General features: G+C 42.7%; 1 protein-coding gene across 1 annotated transcript in view; it reads left to right on the top strand.

Annotated features, from left to right (window-relative positions):
- Positions 1-27853, top strand: part of DCHS2 (dachsous cadherin-related 2) — a 269106-nt gene that overhangs the window by 198873 nt on the left and 42380 nt on the right. The window contains exons 5-10 of the mRNA XM_083171960.1: positions 6028-7032; positions 12152-12339; positions 17071-17170; positions 18427-18584; positions 23340-24180; positions 27165-27404. Of these exons, the coding sequence (XP_083028086.1) occupies positions 6028-7032; positions 12152-12339; positions 17071-17170; positions 18427-18584; positions 23340-24180; positions 27165-27404 (2532 nt within the window). The remainder of the gene's footprint in view (positions 1-6027; positions 7033-12151; positions 12340-17070; positions 17171-18426; positions 18585-23339; positions 24181-27164; positions 27405-27853) is intronic.

The following is a 27853-nucleotide window of genomic DNA, read 5'->3' as shown; positions in this document are numbered from 1 at the left end:
GTTCACAGAATTGCTTGCTAAGCATTTTGATTCAGACTGGTGCCTGGATTCAATGGAGGGTCATTTAATTTTCAGTGAATGGCATGTGTAATGGTAATGGGGCACTGTAATGTGGTCTAATATGACCATAGGACAGAACTGTCACTATGGGGGTGCGGGGTGTATACTGCATCCAGATGTCACCCTCAGATGTTGTAATATAGAAGTGCCATCTCATCTGGAGTGACATAAAGCCAGGTGCAGCACTGTGACATTCTCAACAGTGCCTGGCTCCTATTAATAAGGACAGGATGGCAGTGCAAACAGAGTCTCCATAGGCAGTCCAACATCTGCAGGAATTCTTAGTATACCCCTAGAGTTATGAAGTCAGCCATGCTCTCTCTTGGCAGCCCACACCCCTTTCCCGCTATTCGCCTACAGTGCATGCGGGGGACACTGAAATGTTGCACAGTATGAACTGTGAGCACTACAGTGTGGCATTACATGAAATAAGAACACTGCAGTGTGGCATAATATGAACTGAAAGCACTATAATTGTACATATTATTGGATTAGGGGCACTACAATGTGGCAGTATATGAATTGAGAGCACTACAATGTGGCATATTATAAACTGTAGCCACCTTAGTGTGGCATAATATGTTCTGGGAACAATATATGGCATAATGTGAATAGGAGCACTCTGTGGCATAATGTGTCCTGGCAGCACTACAATGTAGAACATGGTGAACAAATATATTCCATGAAAAAGAAAAAATTGCCAAATTATGGCTATGCCTCTGCTTGTGCAGTCTGCTCCCCCATATTAATTGCATGGGGCTACTTAATTAGAGACTTGCAATCAACTCTGAGACAGTGATTTCTGCTCACACTTCTGGAGAGTTACTGCAGACATGCACATTAATTGCTGTGTCAGGACTGTAGGTTGGATGGTTCCAAGTCTCTAACTGAATGACCCTGGGCACTTTATGTAGTAGTGCAGTACATGCGAGTCAGCACCCAGCTACAGTATGTGAATCTGCCATTATAAGTTTATGATGCATGAAATATGTCATTTTACAAAAAAAAACAATCCGAGAAATAACTAGAGAAAAGATTAATGCACAATTACACCCTCGAGTTACCAGACTGTATGCAGTACTCTGAAAAGATTTGTAATGTTTGGACATTAGCTACAAGATTCCACACATCCGGCAGATGTTTTGCATTTCCGCAATTTTGTCCACAATAACTATATGTATAATTTATACGACAATATAAATCCATTGATCTAAATTAGAAACATGAGAAGACTTACCACAATATTATTTGAATAAAATCTATACACAGCTTGAGTCTAATATAGATCCAAAACATTACTATTACAGTATGTGCAAATAAACTACTATCGTTTATGGAAATGTTGGGTACTTGTTTCCTAGCACGGCACCAGCGATAAAAATTGTATCCATCGGGACCTAAAAAATCTCGTTGATCGCATCACATGCAACCAATGTAAAATGGTCCCTGAGACCCGATTTTACATTGGCCCCAATGTTAAATGCCCCCCAGACCCCAATTTTCATTGTATCCCCACCCTGATGGGTCAAATGCCCCCCCAATTGTTAATGCCACCCCACGATTAACGCCAACCCGAAGTGTGGCGAGCGGCGGCGGTACGAGTCCTCCGACCTTTTCATACCCCCACTATCCACGTTGGCGTGGAGTTGATTTTATATAGTGTGGCGAGCGCAGCGTGCCACCGAGCCCGAAGCTTAGCGAGGGGACGTGCATTACTTCACAGGTATTACGCGTCCCCTCGCCACGCTATATAATATCAACTCCACGCCGACGTGGATAGTGGGGGTATGAAAAGGTCGGAGGACGCGTTCCGCCGCCCCTCACGGGCTCGCTCCGCTCCCCGCGCTTTGGGTTGGCGTTCATCGTGGGGTGGTGTTAATGATGGGGGGGCATTTTACATACAAATTACCCATCAGGGTGGGTATACAATCAAAAATCGGGTCCATTGGGCCATTTAACATAGTTCCCTATGTAAAATCGGGTCCATCGCATCGGTCGCATTGTATGCCATTATAATGGCATACAATGGACCCGATTTTAAATAGGAATTTAAAATTGAATACAATGCATTCAATGTTAAATCGCGTCGGTCGCGTCGGTCGCATCGCATGCCTTAACTTAAGGCATGCGATGGACACGATGGACGCAATGGATGCGATTTTATAATTGTTGGGGAAAATGCTAAAAAAAAACCTAAAATCGCAGTGGTCGCATCCATCGCATACCTTAAGTTACCTTACCTTAAGGTATGCGATCACCCATGACGGGAGGCGTGCTAGGAAAAAAGTACCAAATGTTGCTGTTTGGATTGCTGTTCCTCTTCACCTGTGTCTGTCTATCTATCTATCTATCTATCTATCTATCTATCTATCTATCTATCTGTCTGTCTGTCTGTCTGTCTGTCTGTCTGTCTGTCTCTGTCTGTCTGTCTCTGTCTGTCTGTCTGTCTCTGTCTGTCTGTCTGTCTATCTACTTTATATCTATCTATCTATCTATCTATCTATCTATCTATCTTCTGCCTATTTCAGCACAGGGCTAGAAACTTTGGTTGGGGTTGGAAATACCATTTTTAATTTACCCTGCCACCAAAAAACTCAACTACCATAGAGCCTTCACCTGCCCTGAGTGGAAAACAGGTGCAGAATTTTTGTGATTGGCCAGGCAACTTAGGGGGTCATTCAGGTTGGTTTGTAAAAGCAAACTCCTTCTTTAATGGAGAAACAATGTGCACTGCAGGTGGGGCTAATGCAACATGTGCAGAGAGAGTTAAAGTGCCCATACACTATGTGATTTTGGGCCGATTTCACCTGATTTTGGCAGTTTGGGCCGATAAATCGGGTGATATCGACCAAAATTTGCATGTGTGTGACATCTGATGTGTGGTCCCGTGCGCATTGAACCGGATCAGGGTAGCATAAACCATCACATGATTTTGCAGGCACTCGCAGATGAAAGCACCTCTCTGGTGTCTTACATCTGTAGGCGCCCTGTAGGGGTAGCTATCCCCCCACACCCTGCAAAATCCGAACCATTGAACACACCCAGAAAACACTATTTTTTTCTGCCCCTAAATGCTTGCTTCCTTTCATTCAAACCACAGCTACTCTTCGACATCTACACATGCAGATATTTTTTCGTTACTTGCCCACACACATGCACTATGCGAACGTTGTGCATGCACAGATGTTCGACAATCGATCAATTTACATATGCTGAATTATGCCCAATATCTGCTAATAAAAACAAATACCCCACTGACTGGTGATATGTATTATTTTAAGAACATTAGTATATTCATCCATTAGAGTTTTCACTTGACTTGAAATAATACAGGTACAAAACTTTAAAACCAACATTGTTGCAAAATGCACATTTGTACATCAATCAATCAAGACACCGGCAAAGAAAATACACTTTCCCGTGACATAATTAGGTAATTTCCCTGCACAGTAAAGCGCCTAGAGCCAATATACTTTTCATAGCATAGAAGCAATATATAAAATTTATGCCCAGTTGCAAACAACATCTAAATAATTAAATCTAGATATACAATATGTCACTGTGACAAATTCTTTAGTATTTATACGTGCATAGAGATTCATGGTTAATAATATAAGGTATATTTGAGCCTTTTGTTAAAGGAAAACTTCAGTAAAGTAGATTTGCTATAAAAGTTTAATATACATTATTTTTACAATCAGCTGAGGGGAGTTAAGTTTCAATTGTGCGTGCAGTCCTCACAGCACTTAAAACTAAAGTTGGTCATAAATCAGAACGATTCTAGGCCCCAACGCACGATTTCAAGCAATTGTGGGCACATCGTGAGTTTTTTTTGGTATGATGATGATGCGATGCACAGTTCCTCAGGTCATGAGGTTGCTCCTATGATCTTATGTGCTGGATCAGACGGGATAGGTTGTGGTCAGGGGTGGATAAAGGTCTGTGGGGGCCCTGGACAACAAAATTGTGGGGCCCTCACAGACACCATATCCCCCCCCACAGACAACCCTCCCCCTATCCCCGGGAGGTTGATACCTGGGCAGCGCAGGGGGTCCCTGCAGCAGTCTGAGCAGTCAGCGCCGCGGTCCCTGCAGTGTATGGGAAGTTAGCGGCGGGGTCCCTGCAGCAGATGGGAACTAGTAGCGGTATTGGCTCTTAGTTCCCATCCGCGGCAGGGACCCTGTCGCTGACTGCCCAGACCGCTGCAGGGACCCCCTGCCCGTCTGTGCTACACCAGCCCGCCTGCGCTCCCCGATCCCACTGCCCAAGCATGGAGCGACAGGAGCCCCACACCGGCAGCAGTGCCGGTGTGGGGGCACCTTATGTGTGGGGGCCCCGGTGCGACCGCCCCTGTCGCCCCATGCTTAATACACCACTGGTTGTGGTCATAAGCAGATCGTATGTGTTTTTAGCACATATGTTTGATAGTTTGATCGATCATACGATCTGTATCCTATGCAGGTTGTTCTAATGTATGGCCAGCTTAACTCTTCAAAGTCTAAGGAACCTTTTAGAATTGTTGAAGGTCACAACATGGGGAAGGTATTATTAACCCTTTGAGTGCCAACATACCTGTGAGAGATGCGCAGAATATCCATTTGTTATATAAATTCAAATAAAAAATGGTGTGTAAAAAATATTATATTTCCTATATAAGGTAAACATTACAGGTCATTATGATGAATTAAAATGTTTGCTTGCAAATTTTCACACCTATTTTGAGAAATTCACTTGGCACTCAGAGGGTTAAAGTAACTGATATTTCATAAGCAAACCTGCACCTAAGCATTGTCAGCAACACTGCAAAACATCAGTGTATAGATAATTTATTCCATGCTTGTTAGCTATCACCTATCCTGATGTATAACCCTTCGTGTTACATGCACATGGGCAGTATGAATGGCAAGTCCCTGATGATGTGTGTTTAGCAGCATTACAAAGGGAGCTATAGGCCTACCAGCCTTGGGCATCAGAAACCTTTACTCTGAAGACCACAGTTGTAGCTAGAATGATGCAGAGGGTGCCGTTGCTAAAGGTTACGGATGCACTTCTTATGGTGCTTCAGTTAGGTGAAAACACCCCTGTTGTCCTCCTCTTACCTCTCCTTGCCACCCTTTATTTGCCTCTCTGGGCACAAGGAGACACATTTAACTCATGTGTAAACAACAATATACAGTTATATCACATGCATTTTTAGTTGTGCTGATGCAGTCTACTCTAAATGAGCACATATGGCATATATATACTGTAATAATAGCGTATTTATTGTTATGTCAGTTTAGCAGTTTTGCAAGATGCATAATCTCCATCTGTCAAAGCAAGAAGTATTTTTTCCAGCCACTTTGTACACATAGAACATTACCAGGTTATGCTTTCCAGACTTGTATTAATGATTGTTTTCATTTGAAAACTATAACATAGCTGGAAGATATTACTATGTTCCATATCCAATGTGAAAACCATAAGGAACAACTGTTTTGTAATGTTTACAACAGATGATTATACAGGATCCTACAGTATGCCTGTTTCGATGAGTTTCGAAGAACAAGTATTGCACCATAGTACATATCTTTTAATTTGCTAAGTTTTACATTTCTGCCTATGTAAATCAATAATTAGTAATTACCATGTGGATGTTGATCAGTGGCAAATAACATAGGTTTCTGCGAATCGAATTGATTCCATATAAATCATTTTTATAGCATGACTATAAAGTCTTCTGCTGTTCTACATCTTCAATGTAGTAAAATGAAATAAGAATTTAGATTCTCTGTCAGATGCGATAACCCATATCATTCAATACCGCCATATACTCATTCACATGATCATTTCATATTTTAACAACTTTAGACTGAATACAATGCTGGTATCTGATATTAATGTATTGTTTCAATTTTAATTGTTTTTTGTTTTAACTAATATTTTTAATATTAAATGTAAAAATGTACTTTGCTGTTTTTTTTATAGATTCGGTGGAGCCCATTTCATATAGGATATTATCTGGTGATCTGCATGAGACGTTCTCCATAAACTCCCAATTCGGGATCCTTACAACAAAAAAACAGCTGGATCATGAGTCTCAACCCATTTTTATCCTCACGGTACAGTCGCAGCTAGGTAGCTCTCCAGCCTTCAGTAGCACTCAGGTCACCATTACCGTAACGGACGTTAATGACAATCCGCCTGTTTTCACAAGGGAAGATGAAAGAATAAGCATATATCAGACCACCCGCCCTGACAGTGCTATATATATCGCTAAAGCAGAAGACGTTGACAGCGGATACAATGGACTCATCTCCTATAGCATTGCAAGTGAAAATCAAGATATGTTTGTCATTGACCCTAACCTTGGCATTTTGTATCTCAACATGACTTTAACAATGGTTTGTGAACATATTCTTCTTATAATGGCTGAAGATAATGGACATCCTGTCTTAAGTTCGCTTTTTACATTAACAATTAGTGTTATTAAGCAAGAAATGGGTAATAATTTGACTTTCGGAAATTTGGTGCATCAAGTTGAGATCAGTGAAGATTTATCTATAAATTCGGAAATCCTTCAGGTGAAAGCATACAGTGAGAGCTCACGTCAGCATTCTAGAATATATTATTCTTTGCTGTCAGTTGAGTCTCTGACATTTGGAATCCACCCTAATACCGGATGGATTTTCTTGCGTCGTTCTTTGGATTATGAAAAAATTAAGATATACAATCTGGTTGTTGTGGCAGTCAGCACTGACAATGGAGAGGAGCAAACTGCATCCACTTCAGTAAGAGTGAATGTTGTGGACATAAATGACAATTACCCGACTTTCAATCAGCATGTCCACTTCTTCACTGTTGTAGAAAGTTCTACTCCTCATGGTGTGATTGGAATAATTGGAGCCTTGGACAGGGACTCTGGGGAAAATGGACAACTGTCATTCTTTCTCCTGTCTGAAGAAAATGATTTCCAGATAAACTCCAAGACAGGTAATGTTCTACATACTGTACATTTCTATTATTATGTTACCTGATGTGCTGACTTCTTCTTAAAGAAGATGTGGTGACTTTTTTCACGGTGCCCCTAGGCGAAAATTTTCTCAGGGAGAAATAAATTAAGTTAAATGTGTGTATATGTCAGCCTTCTGTTCAATTGTATAGTGTGAGACAAGGGAGGGTATCAATCTTGGATTCCGACTGCCGTAACGTTCCGACATTCGGAATCCTGGACGTTTTTGCCACGCTCAACAGTTTCTCAATAGGTGGAATTCAATGTTCCACCTGTCAAGTGTCAAAAAGGGGGAATGGCGGTGAAAAAGGCCATGGATTGTCGATGAACAGCCGAGAATTCAACAATCCACAGCCGTTTCCAACAAAATAGATTTGACTTGTTTTTAAGTCAGGTCTGTTTTGTTGAACTCCGCCTTTAATGCTGTCAGAAATGGCAGCATTGATTAGGTGGCGGGTGCTATTTCCACTATCGGAAATAGCCCCCGGGATTGAACTATTGTTTTTCGATTGGAAGCAACAGGCAATTGTTTGCCTATCACATTGACCACAAATTATTTTAACTTGTCCTACACCACCAACACAAGGCAGCCAGGCTAGTACCCCAAGAACCAATATTTACCTGCATCCACATGCATGTTGGCATTGTCATGTTTTCAAGACTTAACTTGTCTTTTCCATTCCATTATCACACTTTTAATCACCTGAAGATACCTACAGTATTTCTCTAGTAACCCAGGTTGTTTTGCAACAGCATGCAAGTATACATATACTTGTATATGCATCTTACACTTGCCATGCAATTTTTTCTTAAAATATTCATCTTATTTGCATCACTAATGTAGCAACAATACAATGTTAGGGCATACGGCACTAATACTTTATGTGGCTCCTGTATGCAACAAAGGCTCTAAACTGGGTATAAAAGACTTCTGATACAGATGATTAATGCTTTGTGCCACATATTGTTATGCTTAATATGGGGCTTTATACCAATTCCTTTACGACCTAAGCCATAATCTAGTGCGCCTGGTACAGTGTGAATGACATTGAATGCCAAAAAATGATAAATTGGACAGTGATAAACTACCAACCAATCAGCTCTAAATTGTCGTTTGACAGGCTGTATTTGAAAAATGAGCTGGTTAGCGATTAGTTTATCACTCTCCACTTTGAGCCCAGGTCATCCCTGCAAGTGCCCTAAGGCATCCCAGGGTGCCACAACACCAGTGGCGTAACTTCAATTTGAGCACCCCCCCCTGCCACTAAAATTTGAGCGCCCCCCTCCCTCCACTCACCGCTGTAACTATCTTCAGCCGCCCGTTTTGTTCCCGGCCCGCCGGGACCAGCAGATCCTCCTGTCTGCAACAGGGCTGGATTAAAGGGGGGTCAGTAACCCTGGGCAGCCCTCTATCTAGGGCCCCCCTGTGGTTGGAATGTATTTTTTTTTCTAGCTAAAGGTTTTGTGCATGGAAGTGGGTTAAGTGCTGCAGATTTGCCTATCTGCCAATGTGACAATGATTAATGGTGCTGAGCATCGGGAGCCAAGGCACACTGAGTGCACAAGCGTGCAGTGCATTACTGGGAGTTGACCAAGTCCCATGAGACTTTGCACAAGAGGTCAGAGGCTGAGAGGCTTGTGCTGAGCTCTGCTTGGTGGAGCTCATCATATGCTTCTCAGGCCCATGGAGGACAGCAGCAACAGCAGTGGCCTCATCATGGGAGGGTTTTTAATTAGAGGCAGCGCTGAGTCTGTCAGGGCTCCTACAGAGTAAGGTACAGAGGGAGAAACACAGGCTTTTCTTGTGGTATATATTTATGTTTATATGAATCCCCCCTGCAGTTCCCCTTTGACCCATTTGTCAGTGTAATATTCTCCCGTGCAGTTTGCAGGCAGTAATGACAATTGGGAGGGGCCCCCTGTCTAAAGTGACCCTGGGACCCCCGAAAGCTTAATCCGGCCCTGGTCTGCAGTCCCAGCGCTCCTCCTGATAAATAGATAGATAGGTTGCCGCCTCCTCTAGCATCCTTCATAACCTGCTGTGAGGGTGGGCAGCCATTTTGCAAGTGACTTTCTATCAGGAGGAGTGCCGGGACTGCAGCAGACAGGAGCATCTGCTGTTCCCAACAGGCCATCATGGCAGCACCAGATGCAGTGGCGGTGGCCGTAACAATAGCTTCTGCAGACCCCATGTTGCCCAAACTTGCCTAGCACCTTCAAGTTACGCCAGTGCACAACACCTAGTTTTGGATAGAGTATCAGACATGTCAGCTTCTAGGAAAAATCATGACCTGAGAATAATTTTTTCATTTAAATGTAAACTGGAAAATACATGTAAAGCCCCGTACACACGGGGCGATATGCTCGCTGAGCGTTTATCGCTGAACGATATATCGCTCAGCGAGCATATCACCCAGTACCCCATTTACATCTGCGACCAGCAATGGTTGCTGATGAAAACAGGACACTGCTGGGGGAAGCCTCTGATCAGAGGAGAATGCTCCTCCAACCAGCGACCATTGCAGGGCTGGTTGTGGGAGTGTGCATCGTACGCATGGGGATATGGTCGCTCATATTCCCGGCGATTCTTGCTAGAATCGCACCGTGTGTACGGGGCTTAAGATTTAATATTTTTAGTCACATCTTATTTTTAATTTAGCACTCAAACAAGTTCTCTTATGTCCAGGTTTGTGATCAATTACTCTCCAGTGATAAAATGTACATTAATGATAAAACTTCTGGCTTAAATACTTTATTATATTACAATTTCATTTTTACTAGAAATGCTAAAATGTGAAAAACAAAACTGTTCTTGTTATCAAACATGGAGAGAGATACATTGTGAGAGATACGTACTAACCAATCAGCTCCCTATTAACATGTTACGGCTGTATTTGAAAAATGGGTACTTGTGAGTTATCCGGGCTGCCGATTTTTTCATCGCGCCCGAAATCGTGGGCATCGCGTCGGTCGTGGCCGTTATAAGGAGCCGCGACGCGATGCCCGCGATTTCCCATAGACAGTAATGTTAAAAGACGCGATGGACCCGATTTCCCATATACAACAATGTTAAAATAAAATGACAATGTGAAATTGGCCAATATGGGCATTTCACATTGGATATGTTTTAAAAAAAAAATGTTTCATGGCCCCCCACCACCGTTAACGCCACCCCACTATTGACGCCAACCCGAAGCGTGGCGAGCGCAGCGAGCCCGCGAGGGGCGGCGGTACGCGTCCTCCGACCTTTTCATACCCCTACTATCCACTAGGGCGTGGAGTGAGAATAGAATAGTGTGGCGAGCGCAGCGAGCCACCGAGCCCGAAGCGTGGCGAGCGCAGCGAGCCCCGCGAGGGGACGCGGACACCTGTGAAGCCCGCAAGGGCACGCGGGTACCTGTGAAGGTATCCGCGTCCCCTCGCGGGGCGCGCTGCGCTCGCCACGCTTCGGGCTCGGTGGCTCGCTGCGCTCGCCACACTATTCTATTCTCACTCCACGCCCTAGTGGATAGTAGGGGTATGAAAAGGTCGGAGGACGCGTACCGCCGCCCCTCGCAGGCTCGCTGCGCTCGCCACGCTTCGGGTTGGCGTCAATAGCGGGGTGGCGTTAACGGTGGTGGGGGGCCATGAAACATTTTTTTTTTAAACATATCCAATGTGAAATGGCCATATTGGCCAATTTCACATTGTCATTTTATTTTAACATTGCTGTCTATGGGAAATCGGGTCCATCGCGTCTTTTAACATTACTGTCTATGGGAAATCGGGTCCATCGTGTCTTTTAACATTACTGTCTATGGGAAATCGCGGGCATCGCGTCGCGGCCCCTTATAACGGCCACGACCGACGCGATGCCCCCGATTTGGGCTAAATCGCGGGCATCGCGTCGGTCGGGTGTCCTTAAGTTAACTAAACTTAAGGACAAAATCGGCAGCCCGGATAACTCACAAGTACCGAAAAATGATAGTAGCTGATTAGTTGCTACTTTATCCCTTACAATTTTTGCTCTTGCCAAAGCTTTGATAATATCTCCATGCCAGCCCTGACAGCCATCCTTATTGAACTATATGGTACTAATAACATTAATGAAAATACTAAAATATTCACACAGTAATCATATGTTAAAAGGTTTCCAGTTGACAGGTTGACCACCACTGGTCAACAGGTCGACATTGGCAAAAGATCGACATGCACTAGGTCTAGTTTGACAAAAGGTCGACACAAGCAATAGGTCAACATTTCCATGGTCAACACATTAAAAGGCTGACATGAGCTTTTTACTTTTTTTCTCACTCAATTGACTTGTTTATACTTTACTATCCATGAGGACTACAATTGGGAATGGTAAAGGTATAATGTTTGCTCGCCATCCGAGGGTACACGTTACACTTATTGGTGGTCCATGTCAACAGATGTCGACATAGACACAAAAAACATGAACGATTTACGTTGATCTTTTGTTTGTGTTGACCCATTGTCCGTTTCGATCTAGTGCGTGTCAACCTTTTTCTTTTGTTGACATATTCACTGTCGACCAATAGCGGTTGACCTATGACCTATCGACCTGATTACAGTCTATCTAATAATCCATTCCCACGTTAATTATCCTGATTATGTGTATTTGTATAAACCTATGTTGATTGACTTTTCAAGCACTGAGATCAGCATTTCAGCTTTCATTGTCATTGACAGAAAACGACTTCATTGCGTCTGTTCAGTTATATATTTGTAGCAATGACGCACATACAGAGGAAGATGAATAAAGGTAAAACAGAATCAGGATGAGGAACTGCATAGTAAAACTATGCTCAGGATTGGCAGTAGAGTGAGCTGCTCTGGCTTTATATAATATGTATATTGTATAATCTATTGCTCTATAAGTATTTATTGCTGCTACTAGTATTGTGTTCTGCCCTTTGCACAAATTTCATTTCAAACAATCTGCATTGCTATTACTATTACATGTATTGTTTAGCCTCTGTCAGCTTCTATTGGCCACAAGGAACTTTGCTAAATATCATAAGGTAAATTGAATATGAATCATCAGCTGTCCAAATGTGAAATGTTCTAACACTGTAACTTTCTATATACACTGTGCAGGTGAACTGATAAACGCTGCAGCTTTAGATCGTGAACATAAAACACAGCACCAGCTGACTGTGCTAGTGACAGACCATGGCACACCTCGTCGTAATGCTTCAACCGCAATTTACATCACAGTCACTGACCTTAATGACAACAAGCCACACTTCCCACAGCTGCCACCAGGAAAGCAGCTACATGTCAAGGTACATAGTGAAGCAAGTATTATTATTCCGTGCATGATTGCTGACCGCCATCTAGTGGACAAAATGTGTACTTGCACTTGAGAATAATCGTTTTACTGTATTACTGGTGTATGAGATATCAGGGACGTTGTGACTAGCAACTGCACAAATTTGGAAACCAACGGAAGGGGTGTCATCCCACATAAAATAGGGCATATTATTGTGTAACCACAGATGTGCAGACACTAGTGCTACACTCTCTTACCTAATACATTTTATGTGTCCCCATTTATTATTTAATTGTCAGTTATTTATAATATAGCGCACACATATTCCGCAGCGCTGTTACAGAGAATATTTGAACATTCACATCAGTCTCTTCCACAGAAGAGCTTACAATCTATTTTGCCTACCCCGTGTACACACACACACACTCATTCCCTCTATGGTTAATTTGTTGAGAGCCAATTAGCCTACCAGTATATTTTTGGATTGTGGGAGGAAACCAGAGTACCCAGAGGAAACCCACCCAAGCACGGGGATAATATACACACTCTGCACAGTTAGGGCCATGGTGTGAATCGAACCCATGACCTCAGTGCTGTGAGAACCATTACACCATCCATGCGGCCCATTAGTCTAATCATCATCATCTCTGGTAATTTTTATGGAATTCTAATAATAATAATAATAATAATAATAATCTGCGCCATCGTTATTCTAACAATATACTCAATGCCCATTATTATTAAAAATAATAATAATGGTAATAATAAATCATCAACATAATACCTTCCAAGTTTAATATACTAAACTGTATGCCTTTTAGTTTTGTTGTACCAGTACGTGCATGTGCCCTATTTATTGGAACAGTAATTGCATTTTTGTCCTTATTAGTATAATAAAAAATATAATAAATCAAATGTACCTTTTAGGATATTTATTTAATTTATTGAAGCATATTGCATCTTACAAACATAAGTAAGAAACAATGGGGCATAAACTAAATAGCCTCTTCCCTGGTAATCACTGGGTTAATGCGTGCTAACCTACCGAGCTTGCATAAACTGCAGAATCAATGGGCTTCTCCGCACAATAAAATGCAGAACCTAGCAGCAGAAACATCCTGCTTCTTGTAGCAGTGACACGCTGGGTTTCTGCAGCTAATTGGAACATATAGCACTGACAATTAGTTACGGTATTAACCCCATGTCTAATTCAATATACAGTACCACAATATGTAATTTGAATTAGAATATAAAACAATATATATATATATATATATATATATATATAGACAATAGAAAGACAGAGGGGCGCTCCATAGTGCATAAAACAGTTTATTTTTTAAAAAGCACACAGCAGGGTAAATCAAGCCAAAGGTTTGCTCGTTCCGATATAATCATCAGTTGTGGGCTGGATACCACAAGGTTTTATATTACCAGGCGAGGCAAGTCCAGCATCAGTCCGGGGCACCGACAGGATTTAAACAGCCCACGCTGCTTCTTCCCTCACGGGTTAGGGCAGTGTGCCGATATCCTTCACGGGAACAGACAGCGGGAGGACTCCTGGACCAACTCAGACAGCAAGCGTCACCGTAACCATGCCCTAACGCGTTTCGTGGAACACTTCATCAGAGGGCGTGGCCTACGGACGCCTGCTGACCATCTTTATGACGGGATGCAACCAATCATTGCGTACCATGCTCTGACAGGCAGGTGTCTCAGCCTATCATTGCGGGGTTTCCCACCATTAACCTTCCAGCCTTTATTTGACCATTCGGATACAACATCATTGTGACGGGCAGTTGTTTCAACCAATCGGTTTGTGCACACATCAAAATGAACCAGTTACACATTGAAATGGGACTTTGTTTGTAAACATTGCGATTCACAGTGCGTAATATCTTATTGGCTTTCCCTGGACAACAATATACACAAGATTAAAAGACATATTACAATAACAATAAAAAAACAATAGCGTTCCGCTATATAAAAATTTATAAACGCAAGTGGATACATTATCATACAATTTGGGAAGACCGTCTTTGACGATCTTCATCTATGTATACACACAATACATGATTCTTAAAGGAGAAGTACCTATAAAGAAAAAATACCTATAAAGAAAAAAAGTCCCGTTTCAATGTGTAACTGGTTCATTTTGATGTGTGCACAAACCGATTGGTTGAAACAACTGCCCGTCACAATGATGTTGTATCCGAATGGTCAAATAAAGGCTGGAAGGATAATGGTGGGAAACCCCGCAATGATAGGCTGAGACACCTGCCTGTCAGAGCATGGTACGCAATGATTGGTTGCGTCCCGTCATAAAGATGGTCAGCAGGCGTCCGTAGGCCACGCCCTCTGATGAAGTGTTCCACGAAATGCGTTAGGGCATGGTTACGGTGACGCTTGCTGTCTGAGTTGGTCCAGGAGTCCTCCCGCTGTCTGTTCCCGCGAAGGATATCGGCACACTGCCCTAACCCGTGAGGGAAGAAGCAGCGTGGGCTGTTTAAATCCTGTTGGTGCCCCGGACTGATGCTGGACTTGCCTGGCCTGGTAATATAAAACCTTGTGGTATCCAGCCCACAACTGATGATTATATCGGTACGAGCAAACCTTTGGCTTGATTTACCCTGCTGTGTGCTTTTTAAAAAAGAAACTGTTTTATGCACTATGGAGCACCCCTCTGTCTTTCTATTGTCTACAGATGTCTTCTATTACTGAGGATCCCAGGAATCTATTTTTGAGGGAGCTGCAGTCCGAATATATTGGGACTTTAGTGACAATATAGCCTTGATACAGGCTTTTCCATTGCTGGACTGAGTGAACCCTTAGCGCTGTGTATCCACCACCTCTTGTGTATATATATATATATATTTCAGGTGGGTAGCAATAATAGGTTAGCCAAGTGAGTACACTCCAAATTTCCAACAAGGTATTTTTTATTAATACATCACCACTGTGATAAAGGGTCGACGTTTCGGACCAAACATGGTCCTTTTTCAAGACAGCATCTGGACATCCACACAGCTCAGCAACAAAGCATTTGCCATTTTGACATTCAGCTTTGTTGCTGAGCTGTGTGGATGTCCAGATGCTGTCTTGAAAAAGGACCATGTTTGGTCCGAAACGTCGACCCTTTATCACAGTGGTGATGTATTAATAAAAAATACATTGTTGGAAATTTGGAGTGTGCTCACTTGGCTAACCTATTGTTGCTAGCCACCTGAAATATGTTATGGTACATGTCGTGGTACTTTAAGTGGAGCACCCCACCGTTGCTATCAATTCCTGGATGGGAGTGCGGATTCTTCTATACATATAAAATGTTATATTTTATGTATAACTTTTTTATTTTCAAATATTGACACCTTTATGATACCTGCCCCTCCCCCATATTTTCAATACTTTCATAATCCCTCCCATTACTTCCTCTCTCCTCCTTGCACACCAATTCCCTTGAACCCCTGCATTTTTTACATACGTTAGAGCAGTCGTATCTATTTCATACTTACTGTACCTACATTTTATGGGAGAAATCCCAACCATGGAAAACCACAGCAATTTGCTGGTCCAAGGGTAGGATCGAGACAACATACAGTGATTTGTGTCATGTAGCTCCACCCCCTCCACCCAGCATCACAATTTCTGTAACTTTCTCACGATTCTGCCTACTTGACTTGATGTGACTACTCTTTGGTGGGTTCATGACAGTAGCGGAACTACCGCTAGACAATGCAAGTGTGCATTTCATATTTTTATTTTATGTTTACTGTCAAATTTATATGAATCTCCTTTACAATCAAACAAACACTTCACCACGTCAATAATAAATGTGAAGGGTGCTACATATATACTAAACAAACTAAACCCCTTTAGTTTGTTTAGTATATATGAAGCACCCTTCACATTTATTATTACCTCTTACTTAGGTAAGTCTTATCACATATAATTTCCCTTATCACTTTTACTATCACTTTAATTTCACACCAATGTGATGCTATGGGGTGGTTCTGCTGGGCTGGCCTGGGGGGTCCCGTGCCATGGGGTGTCATTTTGTATTTTTAACTATTTGAAGCCAAGTTAGTGGAAACGTGTACCCTCATACCCTCGCTTTAGATGTCACTCTTCGGGATCTGCAGTTGGTTACTATTCCCAGTTGTAGTTCACATGGATAGAAAATGATGAAAAAGTTGAAAAAAAGAAGGAAAAACTTTCTGAACATTATCATGTTGCATTTGAATCTGTTGACTTTCTGGAACGGTCAACCTTTAGCACTGTTGACCTTTTACATGTCCAACTTTTGACCATTTTGACCTTTTGAACCTGTTGACCTAATGCATTTTGACCATATGGGGTTGAACTAATGACTGTCGTCCTATCAGCCAGATCTCCCAAAAATCTATTGTTTTGACAATGTAGCTCTGGATAACACAAGTGAAACTGATGGTTGTTTTGATACAATAGGGTATATGAGTAAGTACCACGTCATAAGGATTTTTCCTGTGTCCCCCCCCCCCCCCCCCCCCCCCCCCCCAAATTACAGAAAAACTGTATATAACCTGATAAACTGACAGGTTCTAGTTCATTAAAGTGTGCAGGTCAGTGTCTTTAATGTACATTACTAATTCCATATTACCTCAATATTCATAGTTATTTAGTTCATAAAGGTTTTTCATTGTTACATTCTACAGTATATATTATGTTTTGTGTCCTTCATTTAAACCCATGTTGTCTTTGTGCTAAGGTTCCGGATGGCCAGCCAGGACATATGTTGGTGACTACGGTGTATGCAAAGGATCCTGATGCTGCTAATAATGGCACAATTTTGTATTCATTGTCCTCCGGTAAATAAAATAAAAACCCATACTGATTATTGTTTTGTTAATAAAGTTCTCAATAATTCTAACTTGATTGTAATGTATTGTTCTGTATTAGCTTTTACACAGTACACACTTGCCTACTCTCCCAGTTTCTGCAGGAGACATCTTATTGTACAGGTATTCGCCAGCACTGGCGGTACAAGGCCAGTACAGCCAGGGCGCTGGACCCTAGGGATGGTACTGCTACTGTCTTACAGTACATGGCGGGGTGCATTCAGCATCCTGCTGGTCAGAATGCCAAAGTTTGTAATACAATACAATACTTAGGGGTAAATTTGCTGAAGCTTCTAAAAATTAAAAAAGGCGATGTTGCCCCTAGCAACTAATCAGATCATTTGTATAATTTTCTATGATGCTATAGAGAAATGCTAGACACAATCTGATTGGATGCTATAGACTACATTACCTCTTTTCATTTTTAGAAGCTTAAATAAATTTACCCCTTAGGGTTAGACTGCTGGGGGGAAGGTTAGGGTTAGGCTGCGGGAACGATGAGTTAGGGTTAGGCACTTAGGAGGTGGATTATGGTTAGGCTGCGGGGCAGGGGGAGGTTAAGTTTAGGTGGTGGGGGTGGGGGAAGAGTTAGCTGTGGGGAGGAAGAGAGGGTAGGCAGAGAGAAGTAAGTATTCTGACCTGACCCTTGTTGTAATTCCCTCCATTGGGATTCTGATCTCTGGCATCCCCACCATCCATATTTATCCGCACATGGCACCCTGCAGAAAGTGGTGCTGCTGTAGAGCTGCACTAAGGGGCCAATTCAGCCCAGTTTTCAATGGTGGGTTATGTGCATGTGCAAACACTTGCCGAGACATTCACACTGTAAGGGGGGAGGGAAGGAGGCGGGCAGGGCGTGGCAACAGGGGAATAATCAGTATTTTATGGAAGTCCCCATAAAAATGCTGTACGTTCCCCTGGGAATGCAGGAATGTCGATGCCTACGTTGGACATAACGTCATCACCCACCCTGAATTCTGGCATCTCCGGCCAAGAAAAAAGTTAGTCTAGACTGACTTATCTGTTAACGGGGAAAACATAATTGGATAGTGAGCGACCATCAAATAATTTTTTTTCCAGGTGCAGGTGGCCTTGTCCCCTTGGTGTAATGTCTCATGTTTGGAAATTGCTATGTGATGGCATTATGTGCGAGTTTAATTATATCCTGGAAATTGTAGCCAGTAATTGTATACCACATTTCTACTAATATTTCATCTTTTTTTCAGATGACAATCTGGATAATTTCTTTATTGACATTAGTAGTGGTGAAATATGGACAACGAAGACCCTGTCTGCAACCCAAAGATCACACTATCATTTAACTGTCACAGCAACTGACCAAGGAGTCCCTCCTCTGCAGGAATATGTCATTGTCACCGTTCAGGTACGGACAAGGAGGGTTCCTTACTAACATTGCTCAAAGATGCAATTGTACACTAAAAACATTCCAATCAGTAATATAATTGCTTCCATTGTTATACAGATGAATGCTATGTTTTAGCTCAGTTTTGCACATGTTAGTACATAAGGGGAAAGTAATAGTGGCGAGTCATAAAGTACCAACTATTCAGCTCCCAACTTATTTTACAAGCAGTTTGAAAAAATGACAGAAGATTATTGGTTGGTACTGCACCTTGGATTGGTACTGTCACTTCCTATGCACCTAATTGGATTGGTCCCTATATCTATCCCAACATTGGGTGATATCCAATAACCCCAATCAGGCTATATAATTCGCCCAGATAAATCGGCACGTGTCGCACCTTGTCAGCCAATATCAGGCATTTTATCTGTGATTTCTTTTCAGGTCTGAGCAGACAAGAAAATAAATCCAAGTTAACTACAGCCTGCGGGCTGCATTCTGGGCTAACTCAAAAGTCCTAGGGGGTCAGTTACTGACTAATTGCAATCCCCCTCAGAACCAGATTAAGGGGGAGCTCTGGGGGTCAGTACCCCAAGGCCGCACTTTTTGGAAGGTGCCCCCGCCCACCGCCACATATCGGATCTCTCCTATAATCCGATCTGCAGCACTGTGCTCCTCGCTCCCTGACAGCCGTGGCCCCTGGAACATTACAGCAGAGCCTGGCTGTTTTCTGTGTACAGCCTGTCTGCCAGCAACAAAGCAAAACGTCAAGGCAGGCAGTACTGAAAGTGTGTTACTACTCTTATTAAGCTTTAGGCTCTTGGGCTCTAAGCTTTTATATATGTGTATATATATATATATATGTTTCACACCAAGTAATGAAACGACAGAGGCTGTGTAACTGTCTCTTGTTGTTTCATTACTTGGTGTGCCGCCGCAAGGATTCGTTGTTTGGAGTATCCCTGGAGGATTACATTGGCCGGCACCCGCTTCTAGCTGCATGATTGTATGTGAGTGCTGCTCTTCAACCTGGTCTATATATATATATATATATATATATATATATATATATATATATATATATATGTGTAGTCCATTGGTGAACCGCACTCTCACATATATGGTGTAACAGTGGGGTGCCATACATATACCCAAAGATAGTTAGTCATTACCCATACCAGCAAACAAATTATATAAATTTGTTATAAAACAAACAATAGTTTTATTCCACTTGTAGTATAAGTGTAGTATTATACAACTTGTAGTATAATCCGACATGTAAAATTAATGTTGACTACAACAATCACCTTGAGAGCTGACTCCAGGCAAAGATTGTAGTTAATAATAATTTTAGTCCTTAGGGCCCCCATCCTAAGTACCCCCCAAAGCCCGAAAAGGGTCATGGCATATTGAAAAGGGGTGTGTTCTTGCTGGGATGCCATGTCCTCAGGCCACACCCCTGTTTTTCGCCCCTCTGCGGCTCCCAACTGCCCCCCCCCATGTTGTACACTGCTGGCCCCTGGTGGGACGTGGGACCATACAAAAAAAAAGGCACAGCTATTAGGTAAGACTAAACTGTTGCCATGCATATATTACTCTATTCTGACAGGGGTTGGGTTGGCACAGCTTATAGTATTTGGTTATATAATAGTTATCAACAAAATTAGACAGGAACCAACATGAGAACTGCTGATGGTATACCTCTGATTTAGCAGCAGTATAGGGTTGGTGGTGCTCCCAAAGAAGGTTCAGAAACTTAACTGAAAAGGGGAGTCAAAAGTGACACTAGGGAACACAAAAAGGTTTTTTTGGGGCACACTTATGAAGATCCTCAAAATAGCTTTTGTTATATCTTTAAGTTTTCAAGACGTGTGAGTAAAGTAATTTATGACTGCATTATGTATATGTATTGTATAATTACTGGATGCGTCTTTTTGAAATAATTGAATATGTATGTTTTTTAGTCTTACCAATAAAAGTTAAATCTTAATCTCTTCTTTGAACTTTCTATATTTCATAAGTGTGCCCAAAAACCCCTTTTTATGTTCCCTACTGTCACTTTTGACTCCCCTTTTCAGTGCTCATATTAGTGTCATGCAGGAAAATGCATATCATTTTCCTAATAGCTGCTCATAGAGGGCACTAAGCTTCAAAAGTGATAAAATGCAGAGTGATAAACAACCAACCAATCAGCTCCTACCTGACATTTCTCGATCACAGTCTGTGACATGACATGTGGGAGCAGATTGGTTGGCTGTTTATCACTCTCCATTTTATCACTTTTTGAAGCTTAGGGCATCTGCCCCAGAGTATCAAGGAGATGCCTGCATAGAGCCAATGTAGCAGGATTAAACTGACCTTGGTGTGTGACTACAAGTGGATGTTTGCTGAGAGCTTTTATTGTTCGCTTTTCTTAAAGGGTGACAGGGCACAGACATTGCTGAGACATCAGACTCAAAGTCACTTTTTATTAAGACTACAAAAGTGACACATGCTGATATATCATTCATGTAACCATTATCACTGAGAAAATGCAATTTAACACTTTGCTCAAAGTCAGAACAGTTAAAGGCCAATAAACATTCATTGTGCTATAGTTATAGTTAGTAATAGATTATTGTTATTACAATTATAACATATATAAGATCCCAGCATCTCCTGTAGTGCTGCTCAGAGCAAGCGGCACAATATACAGCAGTTACACAGCTTGCTTTTTTATACGGATGATGGGTCGTCCTTCATTAGGGTTGACAGTCAGTATTGCCCCTTTCAGACCGCACTTAAAAAACAGTATTTCGCTGTTTTTTAACCATTTTAAAATGGTAATCTCTGCGGTCTGAAAGGTGCAGAACCCATTTACCGTTTAAAAAAAGCAGTTTATGCTAAACGGTTAAATTGGAGGGTCCTACCCGTTTCAGACCCGGTATTTTTGCACCAAAATCGTGTCTGAAACGGTATTTAGGACCCAGCCAATGAGCGGACCCAGCGCAGAGAATATTTGATGAGCGCTCATTAAATATTCATAGGCATTTCACACCCCCCCCCCCCCAATGTGTTTAAGAAACCCCCCGTGCGGCCGGTACCTCCTGCGTTGCGGATCCCGGCTCCTGCTGCTTATAAGAAAAAAGTGACTTTCGGAAAATGGCTGCCCCATAGGAAAACCTGTTTCAATAAACTGTCTTTCATATGGGGGCAGCTATTTTCTGGAAGTCACTTTTTTTATAAGCCGCAGGAGCCGGGAGGTGCAACGCAGGGGGTACCGGCTGCACGGGGGTTTCTTAAACACATTGGGGGGGGGGGGGGTTAGCCCTAGGGGAGGGGTGTTAGCCCTATGGGGGGGAGGGAGGGAAGTTAACCCTAGGGGGGGAGCTTTGACCCTGTATTTGGAAAGTTTCCAAAAACGGAACTGCCGGTGTCAAAAAAAGGCACTAAAACGGTAATATACCGTTTCAGAGATGCAGTGTGAAAAGGGTTTTACCTGTCAGACCCGTTTTTGGAAATGTTTTCAAATACAGGGTCAAAGCCAGTTATGCGGTCTGAAAGCAGCATATGTCTACCCCACATGGTCAACATGGTCAAAAAGAGAACATGGGCAACAGGTAAAAGGTCAACAGTGCCTAACGATATGAAAGGTTGACAGGTTCAAATGGTCAACATGACACGACATATGGTCGATACAAGTCGATTTATTTTTTGTTACCATCCACATGGACAACATTTGGGAATAGTAACCTGGGCCGAGCGAGACACCTTGCCTGAAGCATGGCGAGTGAAGTGAGTCACTCTTGGTACACTAATTGAGATTACATGTGGCTAAAAATGGTAAACCGGCGTAAAACGATGTTGGCCATTTCCATGTGGACCTTTTGTACATGTTTTCTTTTTTCATGTAGACATAATGATCCTGTTGACCTTTTGACACTGTTAATCAATGCTATATTGACGATCGACCGTATCAGGATCCACCCAATGATCCATACCAATTTTTATCCTTTTCCATAAGTATTCAATCACATATGGGGTAACCTTTATGAAAACATAGAATTTAACAGAGGGAACATCTGCTAAAGGGGATTTTCCTATAAACCGTTAACTAGCAAAGCTCCCAGAAGCCTTGTTATCCAACCCAAAGTGCAGAGAACTTACATTGCATTATCAAAGCGACCCAAGGGCCTAACTACCATAGGTGCAAGGGGTGCTGCTGCTATAGGGCCCAGAGCTGAGGGGGGCCCATTTTTACCTAATGTTTTACATCCATTTATCACCATCAGTTGCTAAATAGGGGGCCCTTACAAACTTTTGCTATGGGGCCTATGACTATCTAGCTACACCCCTGAATCAAACTTTATATATTGTGATACACATTAGTCATTAGGTTGACAATAACCTAACCCTTGATAATCAACAACCTTCCAGATATACTAAGCTTTTTTCTTTATACGGAAAGCATTTCTTTGCACCATTTTTAATGTACTACTGCATACAAGCTACATAAATAGGTACATTCCTCCATATTAAATATTTTGTTTTTACCTATAGTACATCCGGTACTCATGCTGTATGCCCATAATCCATTTTGTAGTGATGTGATCCTTGTGTACATCCACTGCTTAAGCCTCCAATGCACCTTACTAATGTGTCAGCTATGTCACAAGTGTATGGTTACAAGGGAAGGTTTACCAGTTGAGAATGGTGTACTACACGGTTAAATATATTTTTAAATGTGATATGCTGATGTACAGTAGCATTAATATTTGAATATTGGAATGTTTTTAGGTCATTTCAACTTTTAAAGAGAAACTTAAAATTCGTATAGAAGTAAAGACCTTAAAGGTTCCAGAGGAAGTGAAACCTGCACAGGTGATTGGCTCATTGAAGTCACATGGAGATAGGTTGTTGTCCAATACAAATCTCCATTACCGCTTATCTGAAGAAGAGCACAGCAAACATTTTGCCATTGACAGTACCACTGGAGATATATACTTATCCAGACCACTAGATTATGAAATAAACACTCAACACATGTTACGCCTCAGTATACAAGACTACAACGAGCGACGTCCTCAAAACCACTCTGTTATCCTAAAGATTGAGGTAGATGATGGAAATGACCACTATCCTGTTTTTCTGGACCATATTGTTGTCATAGGCATTGAAGAAAACGCACCTATTGGGACTGTCTTGTATACATTTAAAGCAAAAGATGGAGATGGGAATATAGCAAACAGCAAGATTAAATATTCACTAAATACAGATGGAAAAGAAGAAAATCCATTTTTCATTCATGAATGGGATGGATTCCTGACTACAAACAAAGAGCTGGACAGGGAAACAGCAGAATCCTTTACTCTAACAGTGATTGCAACTGACCAGGCAACTAACATAACACATCGCCGGCACTGTTCACTGACTGCTCGGATTATCATTCAAGACGTCAATGACAACAGTCCAAGTTTCCTATCACTGCCTGATGCTTCTGTAATGGAGGATGCAGAAATTGGCTCACTCGTCCATCGTGTAGTGGCTAAGGATCCGGATGAGGGAAGGAATGGAAAAATAACATTTCACATCATGGATGGGGATTCAAAGGAAGTTTTTTCGCTGGATGAAGCAACAGGTATTATACTTAATTTTTCAAGAGAGATCATTTTCTTTGGAAAGGAATATGGCAGTGAATACACTTGCAAATTGGTAGTAGAAAAAGGAAAATGTGTTTCTGAAGACAGTTTTTAAGATGATCCATGATCCCACTTATAAGTGATCATACATCTGCCAAGACCTAGCTTTGGCTATGGTAATACTTAACACATCTGGATTTTATTTATGGAACTATTATAATCAAATACTGATAATAGATGGTGTGTGAATGGCAAGGCAGTATCATGGTTTATCACCTGTTTTCTGACTGTACAGTATTTTAATGATTGACTAAATTAATACTAAATCCGTATTTTGGGAAGGGAGACAGCAGACTATAGGAGAGCTCCTATTCTGCGACATGGGGTACTCAAACCGGTACTTGTTTCCTAGCACGGCCACAACGATTTAGATCGTTGTGGTCGTAAGATAAAAAATCGGATCGATCGCATCGCATGCGATTTGGTCGCATGCGATGCGACCGATCCGACCGACCGATTTTTCACCCGATTTTTTTTTTTTTTCACCTGATTATTTTCAATTGCCCCCCCAAATGTTACTAAGTGGGCTAGACCCCACGATAGACGTGAACCCGAAGCGTGGCGAGCGCAGCGAGCCCGCGAGGGGCGGCGGTGCGCGTCCTCCGACCTTTTCATTCCCCTACTATCCACTAGGGCGTGGAGTGAGAATAGAATAGTGTGGCGAGCGCAGCGAGCCACCGAGCCCGAAGCGTGGCGAGCGCAGCGAGCCCCGCGAGGGGACGCGTATAACTTCACAGGTATACGCGTCCCCTCGCGGGGCTCGCTGCGCTCGCCACGCTTCGGGCTCGGTGGCTCGCTGCGCTCGCCACACTATTCTATTCTCACTCCACGCCCTAGTGGATAGTAGGGGAATGAAAAGGTCGGAGGACGCGCACCGCCGCCCCTCGCGGGCTCGCTGCGCTCGCCACGCTTCGGGTTGACGTCTATCGTGGGGTCATGGCGGGCACATAAAAAATGTGAAATGGGTCATATTGGCCCATTTCACCTTTTTTATCATTTTTCACTATGTGAGATGGACTTAATCAAGTCCATCTCATCTAGTGCCATTATAATGGCACAAGACCGACAAGATCCTCCCGATTTCAATGTTAAAAGATTTTTTAACATTGAAGTCTATGGAAAAATCGGGTCAATCGGTCGGTCGCATCGCGGCCGATTTTAATTGGTCGCGACCGACCGATTGACCCGATTTCTGTCAATCAAAGGGAAAAAATTGTAAAAAATCGGCCACATCGTGAGGATCGTGTCCCTTAATTAAGAGCCACGATCACTCACGATTGTGGCCGTTCTAGGAAACAAGTACCCTCAAACCCATTATAGTCAGCATACAGACAAAGGGCCCAATTCAGACCTGCTTGCTGGGCTGCTAGTGATCGGAGCCCAGCGAGCAGGTAATGGAGGCAGCTGATGATGTCCCAATGGCTGGGGAATGCATTTTCTGGTGTGTGTGTGTGTGTGTGTGGGGGGGGGGAGGGGAGCCAGTGAAGGCTAGACAGACATAAAGTCCGCAATAGTAGGGCCGCCTACACATATAATGCCCCTCTGTATTGCCGCTTACACACATTATGCCCCCACTACTGTCACTTAAACACATAGTGCCCTCTGAAGTTCCACTTCCCTACATGCTCTTTGTCAGGGGGTTACAGTATATGGTAATTTCCAGGAGTTAAAGGCTCTTTGCCTGTGAGGTTTTCATGCTAATTGCTGGGGATTTACATGTTTGTTTCCAGGGGGTTTACATGCTTGATGCCAGGGAGGGTGGGGGGGGGGGTTTGCAGGGGCACCACACGCCAGCATACCGGGAATCCCCACTTGCGGGTAGCGCTAGACACACTGCGCTCTCCTGACAGATGCAAGAGGTGCAGGGAGACCTCTAACACCTGTCTCCTTTAAGGAGATGGACATTTTTAGAGGAGAGCAGGGTCTGCACCACTGTGACCAATGGCAGGACTTGTAGATTATGAGCCCAGGTGCAAAAATATAATTTTGGCCCCCATCCTGCACACCAACCCAAGTTCACAGTATGCAACATAATGTCCCCACTAGTGCTGCATATTGTGAACTTGGGTTGGTGTGGAGGGGGGGCCAAAATTATATTATTTGCACCTGGGCTCATAATCTACAAGTCCTGCCATTGGTCCAAAGCCATATTTTTGCACCTGAGCTCATAATTCACAAGTTGGTGACAGGGAGAAGCAGAGGGTGACAGGCAGAGGCGGGAGGCAGAGTGTGACACGGTAAAACAGTGGATGACAGGAAGAGAGTGACAGGGGCAGCAGTGGTCCCCTTAGTCCTTAGGTGACCCGGAGCAATGCACCTGTTGCACCAATGGTAGTTCCAGCTCTTCCTATGACGCTGCTTGTTCCACCAGAATCTACCGTCTCCATTTCCCAGATTACAATTTTAGTCTAAGAAATCTGTATTTGCCAGGGTGGAAAAAATCCATTTATGAGGGGTTTTTTTCAGGATATATTTTTAAAGTAAGAGGGGGGAGAGGGGGCTGGCAGCATGTCCTCTCTCTTCCTTGGATCCTGGAGCTTGTGCTCCACTGAAGCCACCCTTCCTATGCTCCTGCCCGTAACACACCCATCTCTGTGCATGTGCTAAGCCACCTGCCAGTCACCGCCCGGAACACCCACTACATTTTCAAAACACTTCACCATGTGCACATCTAAAATCACAACTGTGACACTGTATGGACACCATTGGAATGCATGTATGATGTAACTCAGGTGCACAGTAACAAATAATCACTCTCCTGTGTCTGACAGGGGCATTGCATCCATTTCTGAATTAGGTCTCACAAGTGTAATCTATAGTTTTAGAATGAAATCGACGTTTGCTCACATACAGTTTTACTTAGGTTACTGACAAATTACATTTAACACATATATGTCATATTTTATGTATTTGAATTTTTCAGGGTGGTTAACCTTATCGTCTATAGTAGACCGTGAACTTCAGGAAAATTATATTTTGACCATATTGGCCACAGACAACGGGACTCCGGTTCTCTCAGCAACGCAGACTTTGACAGTCAGGGTGATCGATGTAAATGATGCTGCGCCAACATTTAAGCAAAAGTTGTATGAAGCTGCAATTCCTGAAAACCAAGATCCTGGGCAACATATTATGATGGTGGAAGCAGAGGACAGAGATTCAGGTAATTATTATGCACTCTATTATAGTGGAGGCTGGGCGAGAAGGTTCACTTTCATAGGAATTTATAGGTTTAACACTATAAATGCAACTGATATACTCTGAAAATGAAAGAAATTATGTTTTGATAAAGCTCCAGAGTTATATATATATATATATATATATATATATATATATATATACAGAATATGCAATGACAGTTTGTTAAGTGGCTTCACACCTGATTTTATCAAATATAAAGGGCTAAAATCAGAAGTTCTATGGGGGGATGTTCTAACATCCCCAGCTCCGCCCTCTATCGCTGCCCATCGCATTCATAATTATCGCATATGCACAAACATGCGTTAAGAGCTGTCCTTTGCGGTGAGTCAGCGGGACCCGGCGGCTCCCCCCTCCCTCCCTTAGCCGGCTGCTGGCTGCTGCTGCGGGGGGGCTGGCTCTCCTCCCTGCACC

Source organism: Crinia signifera, chromosome 1 (genome assembly GCF_055691185.1).
Source record: "Crinia signifera chromosome 1, ASM5569118v1, whole genome shotgun sequence".
NCBI classification, from domain to species: Eukaryota; Metazoa; Chordata; class Amphibia; order Anura; family Myobatrachidae; genus Crinia; species Crinia signifera.
The sequence above is the reverse complement of the archived record's forward strand: the minus strand, read 5'-3'. Positions and strand labels throughout refer to the sequence as shown.